This window comes from Telopea speciosissima, chromosome 7 (genome assembly GCF_018873765.1).
Source record: "Telopea speciosissima isolate NSW1024214 ecotype Mountain lineage chromosome 7, Tspe_v1, whole genome shotgun sequence".
Taxonomy (NCBI): Eukaryota; Viridiplantae; Streptophyta; class Magnoliopsida; order Proteales; family Proteaceae; genus Telopea; species Telopea speciosissima.
The window spans coordinates 18,220,638-18,245,807 of NC_057922.1; the positions used below are offsets into that span (position 1 = coordinate 18,220,638).

General features: G+C 38.4%; 2 protein-coding genes across 4 annotated transcripts; one reads left to right on the forward strand and one right to left on the reverse strand.

Moving 5' to 3' along the window:
- The first annotated feature begins 747 nt into the window (after positions 1–747).
- On the forward strand, positions 748–11,124 carry LOC122666665 (bet1-like SNARE 1-1). 2 transcript variants are annotated; one of them, XM_043862706.1, is made up of 6 exons: positions 748–766; positions 1,308–1,402; positions 6,408–6,558; positions 10,680–10,736; positions 10,820–10,879; positions 11,015–11,124. In XM_043862706.1, exons 2-6 carry the CDS (start codon positions 1,389–1,391, stop codon positions 11,102–11,104), a joined length of 372 nt encoding a protein of 123 aa, XP_043718641.1. In that variant the 5' UTR covers positions 748–766; positions 1,308–1,388; the 3' UTR covers positions 11,105–11,124. The 2 variants fall into 2 exon arrangements, with proteins under 2 accessions (XP_043718641.1, XP_043718640.1); XM_043862705.1 differs by lacking the exon at positions 748–766 and adding an exon at positions 819–959.
- A 2,212-nt stretch (positions 11,125–13,336) lies between these two features.
- On the reverse strand, positions 13,337–16,003 carry LOC122670143 (probable dolichyl pyrophosphate Man9GlcNAc2 alpha-1,3-glucosyltransferase). Of its 2 annotated transcripts, none has more exons than XM_043867120.1 (7): positions 15,882–16,003; positions 15,388–15,803; positions 15,108–15,292; positions 14,892–14,999; positions 14,363–14,524; positions 13,963–14,215; positions 13,337–13,852 (listed from the first exon to the last, which is right to left on the reverse strand). In XM_043867120.1, the coding sequence occupies exons 2-7, from the start codon at positions 15,770–15,772 to the stop codon at positions 13,407–13,409; spliced, it is 1,539 nt and encodes a 512-aa protein (XP_043723055.1). In that variant the 5' UTR covers positions 15,773–15,803; positions 15,882–16,003; the 3' UTR covers positions 13,337–13,406. The 2 variants fall into 2 exon arrangements, with proteins under 2 accessions (XP_043723055.1, XP_043723056.1); XM_043867121.1 differs by having other exon boundaries at positions 15,388–15,813; positions 15,882–15,975.
- Positions 16,004–25,170: the final 9,167 nt, after the last annotated feature.

The following is a 25,170-nucleotide window of genomic DNA, read 5'->3' on the forward strand; positions in this document are numbered from 1 at the left end:
ATCTTAGTAATACTATTCCATATCCGCTCTTAGACTTGATAGACGTATGTAAAAAAGAAGTATGATTAAAGTATTTCCCTTTAAGAACCTTCACCCAAAGTTGAAGACGGCGGGTCAAAACTCTCCGTGCTAATTAAGTAATAATTCTTTATTACGGATAGTAAAAAGCCTAAACTCTAACCCTCCTAACCATTTGGGTTGGCAAATGTTTGACCAACTAACATGATGCCATCTTTGCTTATCACCTTTCACACTTATCCAAAACCTTGAGTTAATTGAATCAAGTTTGGAACAAAATATATTGAGAATTAAGAAACAAGAACAAGACATCCAGTATGTTGGAATGGAAAAAATAAATCTACCAGCCAAGAGAGCATACGAATTTTCCAACTAACTAAATTCTTTTCAACCTTATTCACTAAACCTCGCCATACCTGAGATTTATTCTTACCCATAAAAACTGGAGTACTGTGTACATAAATCTGGCATAGGAACCACGCGACCAGACAGCATTCTTTTTTCGATATAGGTAAGTCTAAGGCTTTACGTGACCTGGGCTCATGCTCTATGCCAAGCTTGGCCCATTTATTCACTGGGCTTCACATCTCAATTCTTAGTTGGGCCGTTCTAATGAGAGAATTTTACGCGACTGTGCACACTCATCTCTCTCTCTCTGTATATGTCTCCCATATATAAATTAGAGAATTCACCCGTCGCACTCTTGTTTTGCTTTCGGAGAATTCCAGTCAGCTTCCCCCCGGCGAAAGTATGTCCCCCTTTTTTCCTTATTTTCTCCTTTAATTCGAAATTAACAAAAGAGAAATTAAAGAGAAGATATGAGGGTTAGTTCGTATTCAGATCTGAAATGAATTTCTGTTGATCTCGAAATTTTTTGTTGGAGAGATTCGTCGAAAGCTTGTGATGGTATTGTTGTTTTGATTTCATTTATGTTTAAACAGGTTGATCTGCATCTGCAATTTGAAGTTTTACGACGTCGTCTGTGATAATTTCTCTTTTTTATCATCTTGCAGTCAGTTCTCTGCTCTGTGTTCTAGATTTGTAATTTAGATATCCGTTAATTTCGTTCTTTGCTTTCAATTTCTTTCGAACTAATTGTTTATAGAGTTTTCTCTCTTTCTGCATTTTTCTTATAATCAACTTTTAGTAATGTTCTTTGCATGCTTTGGTTCGATTTTGCTTTAAGTTTCTATTACGAGTAGAGCGTATTTTGTAGCCATTTTTCGGTATCTATATCGTTCTCTTTGTAGAATTGCTCATGCTGGGTATTTTGTTGAAATTCTTGGTAGGGTGACCATCTACTACTGATAGCCGGTCTAACTGTTTTCAAGAAGGGAAGAAAGAGCAAAAGAGTCTGAACCTTGCGGCCCATGAATCCCAGGAGGTTTGTCTCCGGTTACTTTCCCTTTGTCATTTGTCCTCTGCAATTTCATTTGGTCGGTGATTCAGTTCGATTATGATTAAGCTAATTCCCTGCCATTCTGCAACTCTTTAGTAGTTTCATTCATCCTAGATTTGTAATTTTTTGTTGAATTAGATGATGTAATACATTCACGCTGGATTTGTAATTCTGGGCTAAATTTTCTGAAATAACAAGATAAAGAGATTGTTGTATTTTTCCCTCTCCTCTTTTTTATTTTTCTTTCACACGTAGCTAAAATTTCTTGCTGTGTTCCTCAATTGTGCCTCATATTTTTTGTTCTTTTAAAAGGGTGTACCCAGTGCATGAGACTCCCGCCACTGCGGGGTCTGGGGTCATACTGTACACAGCCTTACTCCTGCTTTTGCAAAGAGGAACAATTGCCTTCAAATCTTCCACATCTGCTTACATTATAAAACTAAAGTAAAATAAAACTGTTTTCTTTTATATTTTGTCACTACAAAATGTTTTTGGTGGCCCTTATTGGTTCATTTTCTTCTCTAGTCACTGCTGGATTTTCTAGTTGTCTGTACTGATTTTTGAAGATAACTTAGTTCAAAGAGGGGTTTTGAATATTATGTTTAGTTATTTGTGCAGACTGCATAACTTATTTCAAAGAGCGATTTTGAATTCCATGATTAGTTATATGTACAGACTGCATAATTTGTTCAGAGATTTTTTCTTAGATTACTTATTTGCTTCTGTTGATATGATATTTTGTACTGTACTGTTTTACTGGAAGAATATAATTTAAGACCAAACCTCTCCAACTATATTTTTTATTTAGAATGTGGGCATCTGTATATCATAATTAATGGATAATGCCTTATCTAGTTGATGAACAGAATATTTCTTATGCCTAATGTAATCCAGTCTCCAACCAGAAAATTCTAGTATAATAGTATTGAAGGATCGCAGAAACAGAAAAATAAACCAGAATGTAGAGAAAATTTGTAACTTAAGACAGTCAAATCAGAATGACCCATTAATTCAATTGAAATGCTCTATTCTACTCGTGGAACAGACCTGCAGAATCTAAACTAATTCTGATTACAGAATAAGTAGTTGCAACAAAGACTTTGTGCTACGAGGAAAACTAATAGCAAAACTAGAATAGCAATATCGATCAGAAAATTTCAGATCTGATAGCAGAACTTCAGAAAGTTGAATAACAGAATCTGATGTCTCAATTTATAGCTAACTCAATAACTGAAGAGACAATAAAAGAACCTAAGTGAATCAGAATAGTAAAGAGGGATGCCCCAGAGAGTGTAGAACTAGCAGAAACTGACCTGTGAACAAAAAAGAGAACAATGGAATCTCAAATTGATAACCACAAGTGAACAAGAGAAATAAATAATAGAATCCCACAAATCAGTGACCTGTTGAAGCTGCAAATAGAGTTAAATGAACCTTGTAGATGTAGGAAGAAACCCCAAATAAGGAGCACGATCAGAACAGAGAGAAAAGGAGATCGATCAGCTTTTAGGGTTTGGAAAACCCTAGTTTCTCTTGAGATTGATAGTGGGGGTTGTTCCCTGCTGTGTTGGCTGATGATGATGGATCTTGGCAGAAATAATTTGTTGATGTAGTTTCAAGATATTAATGAGAACAATCTGCAGAAAAAAAATCCCAGCAACGTGAAGAACTCTTGATTGATTGGACAGCTTTAGGGTTTCTCTCTCTCTCTCTCTCTCTCTGATCGATTGGACAGCTTTAGGGTTTCTCTCTCTCTGATCGATTGGACAGCTTTAGGGTTTCTCTCTCTCTCTCTCTCTCTCAAATTTGAATTTGGAAATTGTTTCTAAATCTCCGATGGATATCGAATCGAATTCGGATATCGGCTAGGATAGCCGAATACGGATGCGGATAGTACTATGTTCGGACCGAATTCGATCCGTTTACATCTCTAGCTTCTATGCTCAAAAGTTTTGGCAGAATCCAAGGGATATATTCCCTTTTAATACCAATCTCGTTTTCAGCCAAAAGACCCCCAAAACAGGGTTGCCACCAGCCTCTCTTTGGTTATCCCTTGTTGTGATTCAACTCCGAACATCAGCAGTATATGGACAGCAGTAAAGGATGATGATTAATCCTTCCAAACCCAAGTTAAATCAATCTCAACAAACTCGTGTAACGATAGGAGAAAGAACACTTGAGAGAACAAAACAGAAAATAGAGAAGATATGACCTTTCATTTCTCACCAATAGGCCTAGATCAGAATCCTTCCAATCCCCAGAGCTTCCCACTCTCAACTGAGTCTCACAGCAGCAATAAAGGCAATAGCCATTCATTTTTATTAATTCGTTGGACGCCAAGAATAGGCTACAAGCTTTGATTTGAAAAGAAAATAGTTCCTAGCTAGGTAAGAAACCTGTCTGAGCACACTTACATAGCCAATAGGAAACTTAAATGAAACTCTACACTAGGTAAAGGACTTAAACTTAAGTAAATCCTGTATTCCTACCTCCTACCCATAATTTAGGCCCATTACAAAGAAAACCCATTGGACCAAAGGCCCAACATATATATAACCCAACCCAAGGCTTGTTTTTACTAAAATAAGCCAATTCTATGTTTTATCTGCATCATTTTCTCTCTATAATTCATACCAAACTTGTTAGGGAGCAAAACTTAAAATTCTTGGTAGAAGGTGATGGTGGTGATGAGGATTCTTCATTTTCACATTCATTTAAAAGCAAAGTTACAAATTTCTCCATGGTCACTGCCTTAACAAGGCGGGAGCCTTCTACTTGCGTTCTTGGTCTTGACCTCAAACTTTTCACACGATCCCTATATCATGTATTCTCCTACCTTCACAAACCTCTCAAATGCAGTTTCCTTTGAAAGACACTTACCAAGTCTGCCCGCTACTTTCTTGGCTTTATTTTCATTGGTATTCTTGCTTTACTTGTCAGAATTTCTAATTCTGTCTTCCTTTCCATGGATGGTCTCATTGGCCTGTTTGCCTGCTACTTTCTTTGGCATTTGTGAGATAACCATGGTATAAATTGCAAGCATAATAATTCTTGTCATGCTTCACAACTCCTTTTTGTAAACTTCTTGTGCCTAGTTTAACGTCAAGACTCATATGCAATGTACTGCCATCAATGACTTTGATCATCTTCAGCTACGAGTCAGCAGAAGCAGGCTACTACAGATCAAAGGTTGTATGAATCCCCCCAAAAAGAAATAATGGAGAATAAAAAGGAGAAATCAAAGGTAGGATAATAGCAGAAATCTGCTCTTCTGGTTATATGGCCAGGGGATTAAGTAAATTAAACCCATGCTATTGATTAAAAAATCATATCTAGGGAACTATCTATCCTTCGATAACAAATATAACCTATAGTCCTAACAAAATTTAATATTATGGATCCCCCAAAATCTACAAATGCTAAGTACTAGTGACGTTGCAGCATTATTGTGGCTAGACTGGCATGACCCGATCTAGAAACCGAAACCGAGGCAAACAAGAACCCAACCAGGATTTTTGGTCTAATTAAAGATATGTTTGCTGATGTGATGACTAGCATTAGAACGGCAGGGGGCCAAGACAGTGAATTCCCAATTTCAATTGGGTTACACCAAGGATCAGCTTTAAGCCCTTACCTGTTTGCGTTTATCACTGACGATCTAACCAGAGGCATACAAGATGAGGTCCCTTGGTGTATGATCTTTGCAAGTGATATTGCTTTAGTGGATGAGACTCAAGCAAGGATTGACACCAAAGTGGAGCTATGGAGATCAACTTTGAAATCAATAGGCCTGAAAATAAGCAGAACTAAGATTGAATATATGGTGTTTAACTTTAGCAACAGTGGGACGGATAATGAGGCAGTGAATATTGGTGAGAGGGAGATCCCACAAAGTCAGTATTTTAGATATCTGGAGTCAAATAGTAAATAAGGAGGGCGACATAGAGGACGACGTTTCCTAGAGGATTAAAATAGGATGGATGAAGTGGAGAAGTGCGTCCGGAGTTTTGTGTGATCGGCGTATCCCTTTAACGCTTAAAGGAAAATTTTATGGGACTGTCATTAGACCAGCTATGATGTACGGTGTGGAACGTTGGCTATGAAGTAGTGTCATATAAATAAACTTGGTGTGGCAGAGATGAGGATGTTGAGACAGATGTGCGGGAAAACTAGGTAGGATAATGTAAGAAATGACCATATTAGAACTGGATTGGGAGTAGCTCCGTTTCATGATAAACTTAGAGAGTCATTTGAGGTGGCATGGCCATGTTCAACGGAGGCCATCGGATGCCCCAGTTCAAAGGAGCGACCTGATCCAGATTGAGGGAACCAAAAGAGCTAAGAGGCAGGACTAAGATAACCATAGGATAAGTGGTGAAGAAAGACATACTTAGCCTAGGCCTTACTCCTTGTATGACTTCAAATAGAGCTGAGTGGAGAGCGAAGATCCACGTGTTCGATCCCATTGAGTTGGGCTATGATGTTGTGACATTGATGTTAATACACTCCTTTCTCAAGGCCCGAAGCTCAGTTATGATGCGGTTCGTTGCTAAGTCGGGTCGATGCTCTAGAGTTTGTGCCATTGTTGTGTGCTTCTTCCCTTTAATTTTTGTTTCTTCTGGGCTCCATGTAGCTGACCGCATTTAGTTGGGATAAGGCTGAGTTGTTGTTGTAAGGGTTAGTAGGTATTTATTTATTTTCCCAACCGATGGGGTACAGCTGAATGTTTTCCATATCAATCTTGTCTATTACTAATGATTGGGTGGGTCAAACTTGCTCCAATTAAAATTGGTATTCTTTTAATTTCTTGGGCGCACGATAAGAGTTATTAGGGTGTATGAATTGCTCATCCATCTTTTAAGTCCCAAACTCTCTCTCTCTCTCTCTTAGGAGTATCTGTGTAATCATGTTGTTCTGATATATATTAATTGTCTTGTTTATTTTTATGTTCATTGCTTCCATCACTTATTTTTTATTTGTTGAGTTGCAGGGAATTGCGTAACCATAGAACCGCTCTCTTTGATGGCATTGAGGAGGGTGGGATTAGAGCCTCCTCATCATACTCTTCCCATGAAATTGATGAACACGACAATGATAGAGCTGTTGATGGATTGCAAGACAGAGTCAATCTACTGAAGAGAGTAAGTAAAACAACTTTTGGTTACCTTAATTATATATTTGTGGCTTGTCTTCTTGACTATGGCAGGATGTGTTCGTATTGTACCATAATACATGATTTGCATCTTGATTGATGGTGAAATTTGTTGTTTTAACTATATATAATTGTTTATTTTTCCATGTTATGGTTTTTTACGAAGTGAAGATGGTAAAGTACTAATAAGGGATGAGGACATTAAGGTGTGATGGAATAATTACTAAATGAAGACATTTCGAGTAATAGTGTCCTGGAAGGCTACATTACCCATCAAGATTCAAGACACATGTCATAAGTATTAAAAAAAATTAGGGTGTCTAAAGTAAAAGAAGCTTTAAGGAGGATGAAAGTAGGCTAGGCACTAGGTCTAGATGGGGTCTCAATAGATGTGTGGAAGAGCTTAGGAATTTGTGGTTTATCTTGGCTAACCAAGTTGTTTAATAAGATTATGAGCACAAGAAAAATGCTAGATGAATGGAGGAGAAGCATTGTGGTTCTAATTTATTAAAAAAAAAAATTGTGATATCTAAAGTTGCAATAACAATAGAGGGCATAAAACTAATCAGTCATACTATGAAATTATGGGAGAGAGTTATTGAAACTCGCCTAAGATAAGAAACTACTATTACGGAGAACCAATTTGGTTTTATGCTAGGAAATCCACAACAGAACCTATTTAGTTAGGAGACTCAAGGATAGATTTTGAGATTGCAAGAAGGATCTCCATATGGCCTTTATTGACCTAAAAGAAGCTTATGATAGAGTCGCTTGAGAGTTAATCTGGCAAGTACTAGAGAAGAGAAGTGTTTCAAATAAAAATATGGACATTGTTAAAGATATGCATAATGGTGTGGTAACTAGTGTAACAACTGTGGGGGGGTCAAAGCAGTGAATTCCCAATTACAACTGGGTTAAATCAAGGATCAACTTTAAACCCTTATTTGTTTGTACTTACCATAGATGATTTAAGGAGAGACATTCAAGATCAGATTTCTTGGTGTATGCTTTTTGTTGATGATATTGTTTTGGTGGATGAGAAAAAATTAACATCAAGTTTGAATTATGGAGATCTACCTTGGAATCAAAAGGTTTTAAGATAAATAGAACGAAAAGAGAGTATATGCTGTGCAACTTTAGTTACACTAGGTGGTGAAAATTGATGAGAGGGAGATTTCGCAAAGTGATTATTTTAGGCATCTTCGTTGAATCATAAATAATGATGGTGATATAGAGGACAATGTTTCATAGAGAACTAAAATAAGATGGATGAAGTGGAGAGGTACGTCTGGAGTGTTGTGTGATCGACATATTCTTTTTAAACTAAAGGGAAATTTTCTAGGATAGTCATACGACCAGTTATGTTGTATAGTGCGGAATGTTGGGCAGTTAGGAAGCATCATATAGATAAACGATGGATGTGTGGGAAAACTAGGAAGGATAAAGTAAGGAATGATTAAATTAGAGCTGATTTGGGAGTAGCTCTAATACATGGTAAGTTATGAAAAAGTCGTTAGAAGGTGGCATGGCCATGTTCAACGAAGGCCGCTAAATGCTCCAGTACAGAGGAGTGATTTGATTCAGATTGAAGGAGCTAAAAGAGCCAGAGGCAGACCTAAAATGACTTTGGGATAAGTGGGGACAAAAGACATGCATAGCTTAGGCCTTGTATGATGCAGCTTAGCCACCTAGATGGCTTATTTTAGTGGAAATATTGGGTTGGGTTATGTATGCATTGGGCCTTTGATTCCATGTGTTTTCTTTGTAATGGTCCACTTTTATGGGCCTAAAATATGTGTAGAAGGTAGGTAATGTAGTCCTAGATAGACAAGGGGTCTACTAGGAGCCATGTAAAACTGGATCTGCTAAGCTACTGGTTTAGAGGGCAGATTTTGATGAACTTGGTCAAGACAAGGGTTAGACTTGGGGTATTGGGTTTGAATTTTATAGGGTAAAGCAGGGCAGGTTTAGGGGAGTCTAAAGAACCTGGTTTTGTGAGTTTTGAATGAGAATTTCAAAATCAGAAAAATTAGGGTTTCGGGTTTGGTTTTGGGGAAGGAGAAGGGGGTGAATTTTGGGTTTATAATGGGGGGTTGGTCCAAGGTTTGGATCGAATTTCCCAAATAGGGAGAGGAAGGTTCGATCCTAATATGGAGGGGTTTTGAGGGTAGGTTAGGTCTGGACAGGTTCTAGGTTATTTAGGGTTTAATGGATATGAGGAGGGATGTAGGATTTGAGGTAATAAATGGGACAGAACTTAGGATCGAGTGAGGGGACTGGTCTAGGGATGCTGTGACTGAAAGTTGGATGGATTCTAATGGAGGAATAAGATGGAAAGTAATTGCAGCAATTAGAAACACTTACTGGATTTGTAGAACAGCAACTAGAAACTGTAGAAGAGAACCTCCCGATCTGAACAGATGCAAAGAGTCAATCGGAGTCCACCGATTCCTTCACCTTGAGATCCACAAGGCCTTCTTGAAGTAACTCTCAAGGAACACTCACAAAGGGAGCATGGCAGCAAAGCTGAAACAGATTTTAACAATAACCAAAAGTGGGGAGCCTCCCACGATTCTCTTAACTATTAATAAGATGGCCAAAGGCCCAAACCCTGATACAAGCTAAGTCAATCCTCTAAGGACCAATAGCAATACAAGATCCTCTAAGGAACAATAAAAATAGAAAACATAACTTAAACTGAACCAAAGGTTGAACCAGTTTGGTTCAACTTAAAACATTAAAAAAAAAAACACTTAGCTAAAAAACTAAGTATGTAAAACAGAAAATAAACTAAGATTAAAAATAACTAAGGCCTAATCTTGGGCTGTTTTATTTGCGGATGCTTGGATTTGCATCAGTAGGCATATGAGATTAGGCTTAGTTAGTTAGCTATTTAAGTTTTCCTATTTGTATTTTGATTCTTTTTTCAACTATGTTTTGTAATTAGCAATAGGATTTAGTTTTCCTAGTCAGATTAGGATTCTTGTTTCATTTTCTATATATAGCTTGTAAGAGCCAAGGCTCATAACCCATAACCCAACCCAACCCGAGGCTTATTTCCACTAAAAGTCTAAAATAAGCACTCTAGGTTACTTACCTGCGTCATTGTATTAAGTATGACCTCTAATAGAGCTGATTGAAGGGTTAACGATCCATGTAGCCTACTCCATTTAGTTGGGATGGGATAAGGCTGAGGTGTTTATGTTGTAGTTGTTGTGGTCTTTTACGAAGTGAATAATTTGCATCTCGTGTATGTTCAAAAGTAAATAACATCCAAATTTTCCAGGGTAACAAGAACCCCTTTTGAAGTTCAAATCGGTTTCCAGTCATGAGGATATCTGGCTTGAAACCTTCTGCTGTATCCGGAAGTGGTTCTAAATTTGTTGTGTACCATAATTATAAATAGTGTGCAGTTTTCATGGATGGTGATCCAAAGAGGAATCGTTGGACAGGCACCTATTCCTGCCACATGTCAGGTTGGAAGGGGCTGAAATTTTGTGGACATGTAGACCCCAAGGTCCCCTTCCTGGGTCTGCTAATGTGTCAAATTTCATCCCATATGGAATTGGCCAAGCGGAATAATATAATATTACTTTGAAAATCTGGGACAACAGGATGGTGCAGACCAATTCATGGATGGCTGAAATATATAATGGATATCCTAATACAGGAGAGTATATTGTTGAATTGAGTTGAAACTCAACACTTGCCAAGTCAAGACCGTTTCTTAGATATCCAATGGTAGAAATTGCCCATCATCTATCCAAGTCACAAAACTAGTTGCCCATCCAATACCGTTGTCCAGAAAACCTTTTGCCCCATAAATGCTTCCTTCATATTGGTCCTCACCATATTTTATGGCACATCTGCATTGCAAAAGTTCTTGCCTAAGCTAAGTTGGTAAGAAAGAGTCTGAGTGGTTAGTTTATTGGGTAATCAGGGTACATTCCCTTATGTAAAAAGGGTACATCTCTCTCTCTCTCTCTCTCTCTCTCTCTCTCTCTCTCTCTGTGGATCAATTAAGAGTTATAATTATAACAAAGTAGTGTACATGCTTCAAGGATATGCCACCAAAGCAAGTACTGATACATTTCATTAATATATGAACAGTTGACTGGAGATATACACGAGGAGGTTGAGAGTCATAACCGTGTACTGGATCGAATGGTAAATTTAAACCAAATTATCTATAGTTGACTGAAAGGTATATTCTCGTCTTTTTTCTTACAAGGATTGTATTCATCAACCAGGGTAATGATATGGATTCGTCAAGGGGAATCCTGTCTGGAACTGTGGATCGATTCAAGTCGGTATGCAGAGAAAATTCCTTGTCCTCTCTCTTTTTTTTTTTTTTTCTTTTCTTTTGAAATATGTCCTGCTCTTGTTGTACTCTTCTTTTTGAAGTGGATGTTTCATTATTAAATATGAACTCTTTACTGCTCTAGGTTTTCGAGACCAAATCAAGTCGGAGAATGCTTACACTTGTGGCGTCTTTCGTTGTCATCTTCCTGATCATATACTATCTGACTAGATGATCAATATATCAAAGATTTACTTAAGTGCAACTGCTAGGTTTGCTAGAATGCAAGGACCATTATCTTCTGGGTACATCTAATATCCAACTAGATAACAATAGTTCCCCCCCGCCTTCCCCTGTAAGATATATTCGTGTGCGAGTTCACGAGTACATTTCAGTGTATTCGACTTGTATGTGAAAAGGATTGCAGATCCTCATTTCCTGCATCGTTATATATTCTTTGCTCGCTTTTTTCCATTTTATTTTCCTTTTTGCTTGTTTTTCTTTTGCTGGAGAATTCCCATCTCATCTTGATTCAATACAAAGGTACCACAATTCATTGGCCTTTTATTTTCAAGGAATGTCTCTCTGCTTTGTGTCTTGGATTCAGGAGGGCGTTTACCAACCTTAGGTATTCATTATCTCATCATTTGAGTATTGAAGTTTGATGATTCCTCCTTTTAAGTCGTGCATGAGGCACAGACCAGGACTATAGAATGAGTCTCGTACACACTGATCGGCTTGAAATTTGTCGGAGTGCAAGGTTTTTGTCTACCTTAAAATCTCAAACTGATTGCAGAGTAAATGCGTCCAAAAGATGAAGCTTCAGCATTCTTAAGCTTATATTGACATTCCACCATTGTTTTAGTTTTCAAGGGAAGGAGTATCCTGTAGGTAAGGCTATGGAACGCTGTGTCCATTGTTTGTGTCAATGGGGAAGGTACCAGAGGGCAGCTCAGGTTCTCGTAAGACACCGATGGAATCCAATAGTCTGAAGGTAACATTCAGGCTATAAATTCCATCTGTGCGGCTCAGGCTGTACGAGAACCTGCGCCAGACTTGAAGGTACTACTCTCCACTACTCAAATGAAATATGTTACCTGTCAACCATAAGTGAAATTATGATCTACATTTCAAAGCTGAGTTAACTTTTTTTTGGGGTAAACAAAGCTGGGTGAACTTAAAACGTCAGAAAGGGGTCAATAGACAATAGTACCTCTGGGTCCTGGGAGCACCATTTTGTATGAATGCTGGAGAAGTTGAACGTGATGTGTCTTTGTGGAGGGTGGAGTTTGGATTTGGCTACTTTGATAACAATTGAGATTCTAAACTTTAGGCAGTGGGAACAGTAAAGAACCGCTGCAAATGTCATAAAAGACTTACATTTTGGTATCTTTTAACTACATCCAACAAAAGCTCTGGGAACCCAAACCATGTGATAGAAAGGTTGGCATTGATTGTAACTTGTGATATAAAATTCTTTCATTCCAAAACCCAATAAGCCCTGTTATCACTAAAGCAGACTTAACAACCCGGGCTTGCTCTTTGTTGTTGTTGTTGTTGTTTTATTATATTTTTTTTTAAGAAAAAAAAAAGACCTCAAACATTACTTATTTCTTCTGATGTTTACTACCAGCATTAGAAGGTAACCATAGGTAAGGCTAGAGCAAATACATTTATAGATCTTCCCATGGAATTTTTTTCAAGCTTTTCCAAAGAGCATTAACAAAAATTAGTTACATAAAAGTTCTTTAAGTTAGGAATATAATGAAACATCCACTTTAAAAAGAAGAGAACAACAATAATTTGAACGTTCTTTAAGTTCGCACAGTGGTAGGTGTTCCCATGCTTAATTGTGAGGTTTTATGTACACTAAACCTTGGAATTTAAGCATTTGATGTTTACTAGATAAAGGCCCCCTCAATTACAAGTCTTAAGAATTTGGCACTTGCTTCACCCATTTAAGTAGATTTCGGTCTTTAATGTTATTTAATCCCTCAGCAAGTAAACTGAGCCTCATACAACTGGATAAACTATATCCAGATCAAAGAGTGTCTTAAACCATCAGATTGGTGCGCTAGAAGATCATGCCAAAACAATTGCCAAACAGATATTATGAAGAAAAAAAAACCGAGGAACGACAAGTACTCTCATTGAGTGGGGAAGCTTCTATCACTCATTTTGCCCTATTCTTTATATTTTGGACAACCCCCTCAGCTCAATGCACCACAACAATCAATCATCTGTTCGGCAACCATTTTTTTTGCGCATATCAGCTGTCATTAGCTTCCAAGCATAAACTGTAAAAGCTGAGTGAAGTTTGGAAGAGGGTATCAAATTTGAAGATTATTGGTAGCTTCAAACATTTGCAATCAAATTGTTTTAACTTTGCAAAGTGATTGAAAGAATAAAGTAGGAATCAAAAAGCTGCGATGGTTCTATGCAAAATACACAATGAAAACACATGTAACACTAAAGAACAACTTAGTTTAATTTAAACCTCAAATATGTTCACACACATGCACATTGACGTATGGAACTCAAACAAGTTTCTTTTCCTTCTCCATCCAAATAAGGCTGTTCAACAACCTCCACTGCTTTGTATTTGTGTAAACAGTTAGCAAAACAAATTGAGAGAAGCAAAGAAGCATAATCATGGCCTCAAAGATGAAAGGATACTTCTCTGGAGGTAAAAATGTCAAGTAGATGAGATGGAGTAAAACAGAGCACAAGAGAAGTAGGGACATCACAAACTCTGCCCATTTGGGGAGATAAACCTCTCTTCCACCTTGTCTGCCACCTGGCGAATAGTAAATAAGGAGGAACAGCGCAAGTAGAGCACTGTATGGTAAAATCAGATGATCACGGCAAAGAAGGGGATACATTGAGAACATGGCATAAAATGTGAACCACTTGAAAAGAAGAGGCTCTTCCAAAGCCAACAGACTTGCCGGTAATAGAGGCAACAGGATAGACTTCTCATGAACTGTTATTTTTTCCATGGCCAAAATTGCAGCTAATTGTCAGAAAACATTCCCAAAAGAAGTCCAAGGGAAAAAAACTTAAAAAGAAAGAAAGATATTTCATAGATCATACCTTGGAATGAGAATAAGTAGAATGCAAATGAACTATTAAATAGTGCATATAGAAAACCCTGATCACTTGGAGATCTTAGCTGCTGAACCATGGAGGGAAGAATACCAAGAACAGTTGCACTGAAGCTGACAAGCTTCAGTGATTGGGTTGTGAATAATTTCTTCCATTTTATAAGCACGGATGTGGCACACCAAAAGTTAGCTACATAATCCTCATATAGCCCTCTCTCGAAAGGAGCCAGGCGGAAGAGAACCTATGTCATCCATCAGGCTAATAACATAAATCGCCACAGCTAATATATCGCAGGAAGAAAATATAAGGATCAACAACCAAAGATTATATATATATTAGAGAAAGAGAGTACAAACAAGAACATGATGGGATTCCATTCTGGCCTTACCTCCATAAAAGCTTCTGTTGAATAAAGATAAGGCCACCAGATAAGAATAAATGTTCCTATAACAGTCAACCCCAGTTTTGACACCTCAAGCAGTGGATACCGAGACTTGAAGCATTTCCCCAAGAGATGGCTGAAAAATGCAGGTGCAAAATATGCACTCATCTGCAACAAACCAAAGACAATACACCCAAATATAGATCACTGCAGAGAATAATTACTTACATATTTATAAAAGGCACGTAAGGATAAGGTCATAACTCCATGAAATTGTGACATATGATGTACATTACTCATATTGTTGCCAGATTTATCCAACAAAGGGTCCTTTGACCCATTTAATGATTGAGGCAGTGAGCAAGTCTTTCAAGCACTAGAACTTGAACTTCAAAGCCAACCAAAACATTTCAACTAACTAAGTTCATAAACCATGTGAATTCAACCATGCATAAACTAGAGAACTATAAAAGGGGGATAGAAACAAATAAAATCTAGGAAAGTGGTTCCCGCAGCACTAGAGAAAGAAACAAACCTGTTTATGGTTGAGTGCAAGGCTGAACAAGAAACAAGCTACCAAATTGTTTTCAGAGAAGATGGCAGCAACAGCTCCAACTGTAAAGCCCAAACTAATGCAGTTGTACTGGCAAGGAACCCATATAAGTTTACTCTCTTCTCCTGATGCATAGTATATAAAGTCGAAAAAAGCTGGAAGTAGAAACTTGAATTTTGATGCACAATTCCTTCAGACCTGAAAATGGCCATGATCAATTAGAATAAGACATGGGCTCGTCAAAATGATAGCAAGATGCCATGCGATGTCTTCTTTGCAGCCACTGCGGCGACCAGTGTAGTAGACCATGATGAAAAATAGAACTGCAGGGAAAAAAATGAGGGCATCGGAGGACAACACTGTCCATCTCATGAGAAGTTTTCTGCAGGAAAGAAGAGCTTCTAAGATCTTATCCCCAAAAAATAAAAATTTTATGTAATTAAGCATAAAAGAATTCAGAAAGTGATTGGAACTCGTCCAAGAGGGGATTCATGACCCCTGGAGGTGAAAAGGGCAACAGAATCAGGATGGAAGTAGTTAAGGAAGAGAGCATGCACATAGCTCTGGTAGGCAGTGAGGGGAGGGTAGTCAAGGCCCCAATAGTGGAGATCATTGGTAGTGCTATTGCGGTACCATTCCCTGGTAGCAGTGTTAAGGGTGATCTCCATCCAATGCCTCTGCGCTTCATAGTCACCATACTTGGGCGGATCTCCAGCACCTGAGTAGGGATGGAAGGAAACCCCCACCCGCACCAACAACGCAAATATGAAGATGCAAAGGAATGAAATCGCATAACTCCCATTAACCAACCACCACCAAACATCACACTTATCAGCCTCCTTCTTCACCGTCTTCCTCCCCATTATTTCTCAGTCCACTCGTCCCCCTTCAACTCTGGAAAAAGCTGAAGCAACGTTAGGAAGAGATACAAAGGAAAAAAAACAAAACAAAAAAGAGGGATTTCTACCATACCAAGGTACCAACAATGATGGTTACGATTGAATCGCAGTAACAGTGAGCCTTGATGGGAAATTTTCCGGCAAATTACGTCAATCTCCGATCAGCTTTGATGGGGTGAAATTAGAAAAGGAGAAGTGAAGAATTGGGAGCGAGAGAATGTGGGAGACCCCGCAAACAGTTGTTTTTGGGGTTAGGGAATGACTCGGCGAGTCAACGGATGAGTGAATACTCAATGGTCGCAGTGCAACTCCCAACGAGATTACGAGTTAGGTCATGTTTGGTTAGATTTGTCGGACTCCTGGTTGGAGGAATCAAAATCGGATCTTTTTTTTTTTTAGTTGTCCATAATTCATGTCCGATCTTTATTTTTTTCAGTTAGTAGAATATCAATGAAATTTATCTCTTGTAACAAGATCACCAAGTTTATTGAATAAAATACTTTAAAATAATCATGAATTGTGTTGCGTGTAAAAACCTCTGATGTCCGGTTCGTCCATGGATAAGTCTGTAAAAATCAAGTGAGCACAAGAGAGCCGATGTGGCTCCGGCCTAAGACTCTTCGACGTTCAAGTTAGGTCTCTGTCGCAACAGCGTAACAGCTTAGTGAAAAGTGAGTTGAGCGTTTGAGCTCCATACCTGGGTACTTATAGGATGAGATGAGGCGGTTGGAAGAGTCCTTCTATGGTAAGAGTCCTCCGTTGGTGGGGTTCTTCCACGCGGAGCGGAATGGAGAGTTATTTTCGGAGTCGGACTCCTAAAGACGTAAGAGTCCTTGTGAGAGTGTGACTGTATCCTGTGATTGTCGGGGTGTGCTGATGTGGCTCCGTGATCCTCAGTGAACCGTTATTGATGCTTCTGGGGAGGGCTCGGCCTCATGCTCGGCCAGCGCGGTGTGGGAGTTGTTCCCGTCCACCGGTGTGAGCTCGGCTGAGCCCAAGCGCTCCGCTTATGGCTGATTTGGGCGAGCTTAGCTCAGGGCTCGGCAGGCCTGATGTTCGGCCACGGAGCCCGGCCAAGTTAGAGACGGGGGATATCCTCTTCTTTAATCGATGTCTAGCTTAGCGCCGCACACCTGGTGCTCGGCGAGCTGAATGCTTGGTCGTGGTGCTCAGCCACGAGGGTGATGGAGGTGCTGCTACCTCTCCGGGTGATCGGCTCAGACCGGCCTCCAGTGACTCGGCTTGGTCCTCGGGTTTGGTCTCAGTACCTCCACGTGGCGTTCCATGGTTGGATGGGAGTTGTACGACACATCAAATTGTAGGAAATCTTTATTTCTTCTTTCTGATTCTAAATTTTAGAGTTCTCATCAATTTCAACTACTTGATGGAGGTTGATCCTGTGTTCGATTCCAAGTTCTTAAACCCTGGACTTGGGCTCCTACTTCTTGATTCCCAAAAGTCTACTTCTAATAAGTACGAGGGTTAAATTGTATGTGCCCAATCAAAATATTTAATTTAGAATCTTTATAGTTTAAATTTAAAGTTAAAGAAATTCTTGAAGTAGGAAGAGGGGGTACTTCTTGAGCCCCGACAATTAAAATTCTAAAGAAGGCTTCGTATTGTTGTGACCCATTATCTTCTCATAAACACTTAAAGGTCCCAGGAATGAGTTTCTAGCTTAGTGACAGGCCTCCACCCTTTGAGAGTGGTGTAAGTCTAAAGGATCGAGTGATTGACTCTAACCCCACCCCCCCATCTTCTTGACTATAGCAGTAGTAGTTGTAGGTACTTATCAATAAGTGGGCCTAGTGCCCCTTGCTGGCCCCTCATAGAAGCAAATACCGATACTAATACTGATTACTAAAACCTTGTTTCGTAGTCGCTAACCAACGTGACCGATTGCTTTGCCAGAAATATATATCACCAGAGGTTAAGTGTCTCTCACTTTTTGCTCTCAAGATATAACTTTAGGTAAAACTAATTAAAGTGTTAGGACTCATGAGTTCCAGAGACTCCTCTATACTCTAAATTGAAGTGTATGCTTGCATGAACTTGTTCAGCTCTTGCTTCTCTGCTGTTGGAAAACCAACTTCTTCACACGCAATCATATAGCGTCTTTCTTTCAAAAAAAGGAAAAATCACTTGAAGTTGCTACCTTTTGTCGTGTCTATTTCAAATGGATCCGGTTGATTATCTGACAAGCCAATTAAGCAACCAAATATCTCTTTGTGATAATTTTGATTCCAATTTTGATTAACTTAGATTGCAAAGATGTTCTAATATGTTTTAAGTCAAAACCATTCAATTCGATCAAGTTAACTCCCCATGTAAGTTTACCAAAAAATCCTAAACTAAGGTATGTCAATGTAGATTCATTTAGCTCATTGGTTATGTACTAGGTGTCCATAGTAAGAGAATCAAAATACATAGGATTTTACAAAATATATACAAATTACATAGCAAAAACCCTAACTCTAGAGATGTCTTCAATTTTGGTCCATGACGAATGAAGCATGAAGCGCATGACCCACAGTTGGTCTTACACAAGGCACATGAATTCCATTGCTTTGTTACTTGTTGTCATAAGTGGATGATCAAGAATATTGATCAACCAAGAAGTCATTACACACGGTCTATCCTACATTCTATAAAGTAAACAGGTGAGATAGATATAACAAAGAATAATAGCCCTTTTCACCTTTTGACCATTGTTGGAAAACCAAGTTTTGATTGGAGCGAGTTGCCCAAGTCGATCAAAATTTTAGAAAATCAGGTCAAGAGTCGTGTAGACTAGGTCTAAGTAAAAAATGACGAGACTATGTCATAAATCGTCCAAGTCAAATAAGACTGGGTATTTTTACTTGAGTTATGACAAACTCAACGAGTTTAGTCATTTTTTAAGAAACCATAAAGCCGGTTCACTTAGAATATGAGTCGAATAAAATAGTAAACCCGTATTTTAAATTAGTAAGAAATCCTCAACTCTTGGACTCCTTTCTCTTGTTCAATGTTATAAACTCAAAACACATTGATATATGATTCCTTGAATTTATTTTTTTCTGTATTTTTTTTACTAATTTATACATATTTATTGTCTTAAAGAAAAATTAAAAAGCGTGACTCGCTTTGATTGTGTTTGACAAGAATGAGTCACCAGGTTTTTCTGAAAGACGAGTCGAGTCAGAAAACCTTGTTTTCCAACCATGCTTTGAACACAATTGAGGATTTACCAAAAGCTCATATTAATGTAATGCCTCAACAAGTACATCTTTTTAGGGTAAAACTTCATTTTTTTTTTAATATAAGATTTGGAAAAAAGATCCCTACTTGGTTGCGCTCCCTACGCTCTCTTCTCACAAGGCACCATGAAATCACGCTCTTACCCCCTGAATGGATACCGCGACATGCTCTCCCATTGGCCCAGACGCTGGTGTAGAGACCATGCAACCAAGCAGAGATTCTTACCCATAAGATTTACCTAAGATTCACCTTTTGGCTCTATTGGATTGCAAGAAACAAAAAAATTGAAAGGAAGTGAAATTGATTTAAATAAGAATATTTAATGAGAATTCAAGGGTTATTTTTGTAGATACTTGCTAGTGATGCTCTAACAGCTGAATTCCTATGTAATTGATGGATCTGGCTCTTCTCCAGGGAGCTCAGCGCCTAGGGAGTGCCTAGGGGGTATCCAAGAGTTGGGTTATGTCGCACACATTTTGGCACATGCCTAGAGATGTGTGCAGCACAGCCCAACGGCTGGATGCTCCCTAGGGGTGTTGGGCTTCCTGGAGAAGAGCTCAATCCGTAATTGATAGAACCTAAATCACTTTCCAGCATTCTTTTCAATCTTAATTTGGAGCATCAGAGTCCCACAACGATGAACTTCTTTCAATGTTATAGTGATTTTGATTATGACAAGCAGTGCAGTGATAATCATATTCTTATGACTCAAATACATAGATTCAAGAACAGCATTTTAGTTTTAGCTATCAGAAAAGTTCTACCCAACCTTAGACTCTCTCTCTCTCCAATTCACATGCAAAGAAGATATGGAAGTCTGCACCAAAAGAGGGTACACCTGAACTTTGCATCTTATAGAGTGAACAAGCGTTTGAAAACATCTCTAGTGCCGATATGTAGCTCTCAAGTCAAAAGTGTTATTGTCATAGTACCTATCAAAAAAATGGCTCAAAGGTCGCAGCGCTCAAAACAATGATGGCAGTGTTCCATCAATCTCAGTCATTGATTTTCTGTTATAAAATCTGACCCGTTCAATTTTTTAAAGCACAAACAAAATGGTGACCTTCTCTTGGTTTTCCCACCTAACCTGTACTTTGCCTTAATTACACCTTCCTCCCCTTAGTTTTCCCACCTTACATACCCCTCCCCATTACTTTGAAAATAACTACTATTACACCCCTATCGTTACTGTCCGTCTGTTAAGTGCTGATGTGGCATAGTAAAAATTTTCATAATCCCCAAACTAAAACCCTGGGTCCTTGTGAGATGACCCATTTAGCCTTTTGATTTAATCCCCACACTAACCTTGGATCTATGTAAATAGACCCTTTTACCCTTCTTCTTTTTCTTCCTCCTCCTCCTCCTCCAATCCCGACCTTCTCCTACAAACTCCGGCAAGAACAAAAATGGAGTACCTCCATCTCTTCCTCTCCACTTCACGAAACCCTAACTGTAGGTAACCTAGCTGAACCTTCTCCTCCACTGTTGATCTTCTTTTTCTTTTCTTCTCCATCATTTTCTTCTTCCTTCTAACAATCGATATATCTTTCGAGCTTGTGGTGTTATAAACCAGAAACCCTACTGAGGCTCCCATGGATAGTTAGAATCATTGTTTCGTAGGTTTCGAATCGTATGATCCATCAGGGAACATCGTTTCGTCATCGCGATAGCTGGTTCTTCTGGTTTCTTATTCTACGATTCCAGATCACAAAGCCCTAATTTTTCTACTGTTCCCCCCTCCCCCTCTCTTCTTCTTCACATATCTTTTGGAAATTTTCTCCTTGATAGCATTATCGATTTTAACACTCAACTATGGAATTAGGTTTTCAGTTCTCCATCCGGTTTACCTTTGTTTGCTTCTTCTTCTCTTTTTTATATAGTTTGAAGGGGCCAATGATGAACTTTCTGACTCGAATACTCAATTTCTTGATTGGGTATGATGATTTTTAGTTGAATAGGAAGAGCTGCTTGCCTCTCTAGATATCATAAGATGATATTTGACTGAGCATAAATGTTTCAACATCCCCTTTCTTTTTAAATTTTCTTACTTTATTTTCTGTAATTTCCTACAACATTATGGATGATGGGAATTTTGGTAAGAAGAATCGATTCTGATTGATGGTAAACCAGTTGAAGAACTAATGTCAAAGGGACAGAAAATCTAAAGAAAAATACGGTACTTCTCGGATCACTGAATCTCATACCATTGGGTTTCTTGTTGAGATAGAAATACGCAGCACCGACGCCGATGGCAACAAACGCGACAGCAATGCCCACAATCTTTGGTGAGTGGATCTAAGAATGTCATTTTTTTAATCAAACTAGAAACAGCAAATCTTCAGAATCGTTAATGGAGGATTCAAAGGGAGAATGGGTTGGTTCTCTTTGTTACCCTCCCTCATCCTCTGTTTTTATCAGGCTACTACAATGATACCAGAGGAGAACGGTGGACGAGAAAAATCACCTGTATTTAAGAAATTAAACGGCGGTGGAGGTGGCGGTCTTCCAAAGCCATATGCAAACCAGGCAGAACAACTTGCTTGTGCCCTCTATTTTTCCCCTTTAGACCACATTCTGCAACCAATCTGAAAAATGGAATGAGTTGATCTATAGAAGGTGTTTCCGGTTTCTCTGGTGCAAGTTCTCATGAAACCGTCTTTTGGGATCCTTAAATATGAGCTTTCTGTTTGGTCATTAATTGGTTAATATCAAATTTGAGTTTCATTGGCAGGTTAGACCCTCGTATATCATCATCCACGGTGACGGTGGTGATGGTGCTGGCGGTGGAGGAGGAAGAGGAGGCAGCGGCAATAGTGGTGGTGGTGGTGGTGCTGGCAGTGGAGGAGGAAAGAAAGAGGTGTTTTAGGTTGAAGATGATGAAAAGGGTAGAATAAGAAATGCAGTTTTAATTTGTTAGTAAAAGATAATATTGTCTTTTTAAACTATTAACTAACAACACCCTAACACCGTCAACCATAAGGGGTCAAAATGTAAAATGGGAAAACCAAGGAAAGGAACGTGTAATTAGAGCAAAATACAGGTAAAGTGGGAAAACCAAGAGAAGGTGCACCATTTTGTTTGTGCTTTAAAAAATTGAATGGCTCAGATTTTATGTCAGAAAATCAATGACTGAGATTGATGGAGCACTGCCATCATTGTTTTATAATGGCAGTGCTCAAGTGCTCTTTTGTATATATATATTTTTTTGGGTAAACAGCCATGGCCACTTTTTCTTATTTATGATCAGAGGTTTGATTTTTAGTTGTGGATTGGACAAATAGAAGATCCAATATCTAAATGTAGCACGATAGGTAATGGTGTGTCTATTATGTATTGTTAAGGCAAGCTTTCATGTTGAAATAGAATTAATTTCACAAACAGACACTAGACATGAAAGTTGATCCTCTAGAATCCTAAGAACAATCCCTACGTACCATATTGAGTGAGGGGGAAAAAAAAAGTACAAAAGAGGATCATTCTGGTCAACTAAATCTAAGATATGAAATTAATTAAAGGAAAAATCTTGTTGTAATCAAAGAAGGTAGAAGTTATAGTTTTACTTTTTTGCCTTTTTAGTATAATGGGATAGAGTTCTCTTCACTACCCAAGTGCAATTTTAGGCGAATGAGAGAATCTTTTTGGAATCTCACAATATCGGGAGGGGCATTTATGACATATCACCCCTCACATGAATAGTGTGAAATGTGAGGGGGTGTGCAATTCATTTTTGAAATGGCATTTTGCACAATTTTTTTCCTAGTATAATATACTTATTCTTCTTGTGAGAGTAAAATCGAGGCTGGATCATGTTATCGTATGAGAACCATTCTCTTACACTTAAAGGCGCACATATGAAATCCGCCCACTCTATTGGATTCCATCTCTGTGCCCTTAGACATACGAGAATGGTTCTCGTACGATAAACCTGAACTGGACTCTGTAAAATCTTGTCATTTCATGTGCGTAATGTAATTCATTTTCAAATTATTTAGAAAACTTTTTTTTTTTTTTTTTTTTAATCATTGACTTAAAGAACTTTTGAGAATTAGACAAGGGACAATCAAAACTCAAAAGAAGGTTAGGACTTCTTAGAGCACCCACATAATGAATTTTTTCCTACTGATGTGATATGTAAAGTGATCCCTGTAATTCATTTACCAAGAGGCTTATTAGAGCATGACCTAAACTCAAAAAATCCTAGGATAAAAACATCAGGTTTGAAATCTTGTAGAGTAGTAAGGATTTCGAGAGTCCAAATAGCTGTGAATTACCTCAGTTTTTGCATTGGGTTGGGTGGAGATCTACTGATCTAGGGCATCTATAGAATTTGAATCCTTATATCCATGCTTGAATTCCCAAAACTAATGAGTTGTAACCTCAGCTACAACTGTATACAACAAGGTTCTTAATCCTGGGATCGGTCAAGGCTGAAACCGATCCAATATGGATATGAATAGGTCAAAACCAGTTCTGATCGTTCAAAAATGGCAAAAAACTCGATTTTGCTTGGAATCGATCAATATCGGTTAGAGAAATATATTAAAAAAATAGTCATCACGGTTATGACAGCTGTCCTAATCCTTAATTTTCTGTTGAGCTTATCTAATCCCTATTTTTGTGTTGAGTACTTGAATTTATCTTTTTTGCATGTTCAACCTCCTCACCCACTTCCGCCATTATCTATAAAAACTCCACGTGTAATTCCTAATCAAAACTGGTAAGATCTTTCCCTTTTCTCTTGCTGATTTGAAGCTCTCAAATATCTAGATCACGGGAAAATCTGAGTTTTAAAACCCTAGATCAGTTTTTACATGGAATGTAGCACCGAAAAAAAAAATTTGTTTGCAGGGAACGAAATATTCTCTTAATTGAGTCCTCATTAAAAATGGTAAGATCCCTGCGATTTAAAGGCTAGGAAGGAAGAATAACAAAAGAAAAAATAAAATATGAGTTTTAACTTTTGTTGCATTCATCGTGAATGCACTTGATAATATAAGTAGATTTGCACGATGTCAACTTAAAATTGCATGTGAACATTCCTCATAAGACTCAAATTATTATAGCACACCCCCTATGAAATGTCTTATATATCCCTCTAGTTTTAGTGTTTTTCTATTATACTCCTCCTTAAAGGCATGAAACTGCACAACGGTATTGGAGGGAACCTTCCCCCTATGAGGCTATGAGTATATAGACCCGAATCGTTATCCCCTCCAATTCGCTGGCCCCTCCAATTCCTTCAATTCCTTACATGGGGGTGGAAATGACCACCCTACCCCCTACCCGAAAACACTGCCAAAGGTGGGGTCTACTCCCCCCTATTAGAGGAATTGGAGGAATTGGAGGTGCCCGTGAATTGGAAGTGATAATTATTCATATAGACTCCAATAAAGTTTCTTTTTTTAATATTTTGTGAGCAATTGAAGTGGTTGATGTAACGAGGATGAGTTTCTAGCACAACGGTGGCAACTAGTTAGTGGAGGTCTAGCCTAAGTCCAAGGAGAGGTTGTGTGTTCGACCCTCCTATCCCTACAATATCTAAGGGTTCATTTTTTTGTCAGATAAAAATGAGATAGGCAAAAAGGGATGGAAAAAGTGTACTATTTCCTCACAAAATACCAAGGATGTATGTATTTGGATACATGGGATGCGAAATTTTCAGACAAGTTCATTTAAAGCATTTATTCTTGTTTGGTGAGGTGGCACCCATCTGTTTCTCCATTCACTTTCAAAGTCCTACCAATTAACCAAAATTGGATTGGTAGACCTTTGGTACTATTCATAAAAAAAAATTATTTTTGAGCCTATCTCTCACCTGTTCCTATCTCATTTCTTTTTCATGAAATCTCACCCCATGTCCATTTCAATTCTCTTTCCCACTAAATCCCTCCCCACTACAAAATGCATATTCTATTATTTCTTTTCCTTTTGTTTCCTTGTCAATCCGGTCCTACCTTCACAAGTTTCTCAACCCTCTCAATCCAGCAAACAAAAGGGGCTTAAACCCTTAAAGTAATACTAGTAGGTAGTAGTAGTGTAGTAATATGCGGGTCCATTGGACCCTCTACTGGGCTCTTATGGGTCTTTGTTTTCCCCTCCTTGAGCGTCCTTTCAGATAAAGC

What these genes read in the sequence shown, in the direction of transcription:
- LOC122666665 (XM_043862706.1), top strand. An exon ending in GAGTCAATCTACTGAAGAGA is followed by an intron (nt 6,559 to 10,679) that starts GTAAGTAAAACA and finishes ATATATGAACAG; the next exon opens with TTGACTGGAGATATACACGA. An exon ending in ACCGTGTACTGGATCGAATG is followed by an intron (nt 10,737 to 10,819) that starts GTAAATTTAAAC and finishes TTCATCAACCAG; the next exon opens with GGTAATGATATGGATTCGTC.
- LOC122670143 (XM_043867120.1), bottom strand. Translation starts at nt 15,772, where the DNA reads ATGGGGAGGAAGACGGTGAAGAAGGAGGCTGATAAGTGTGATGTTTGG. An exon ending in TTGATCATGGCCATTTTCAG is followed by an intron (nt 15,000 to 15,107) that starts GTCTGAAGGAAT and finishes GTTCCTTGCCAG; the next exon opens with TACAACTGCATTAGTTTGGG. An exon ending in CAACAGAAGCTTTTATGGAG is followed by an intron (nt 14,216 to 14,362) that starts GTAAGGCCAGAA and finishes TGGATGACATAG; the next exon opens with GTTCTCTTCCGCCTGGCTCC.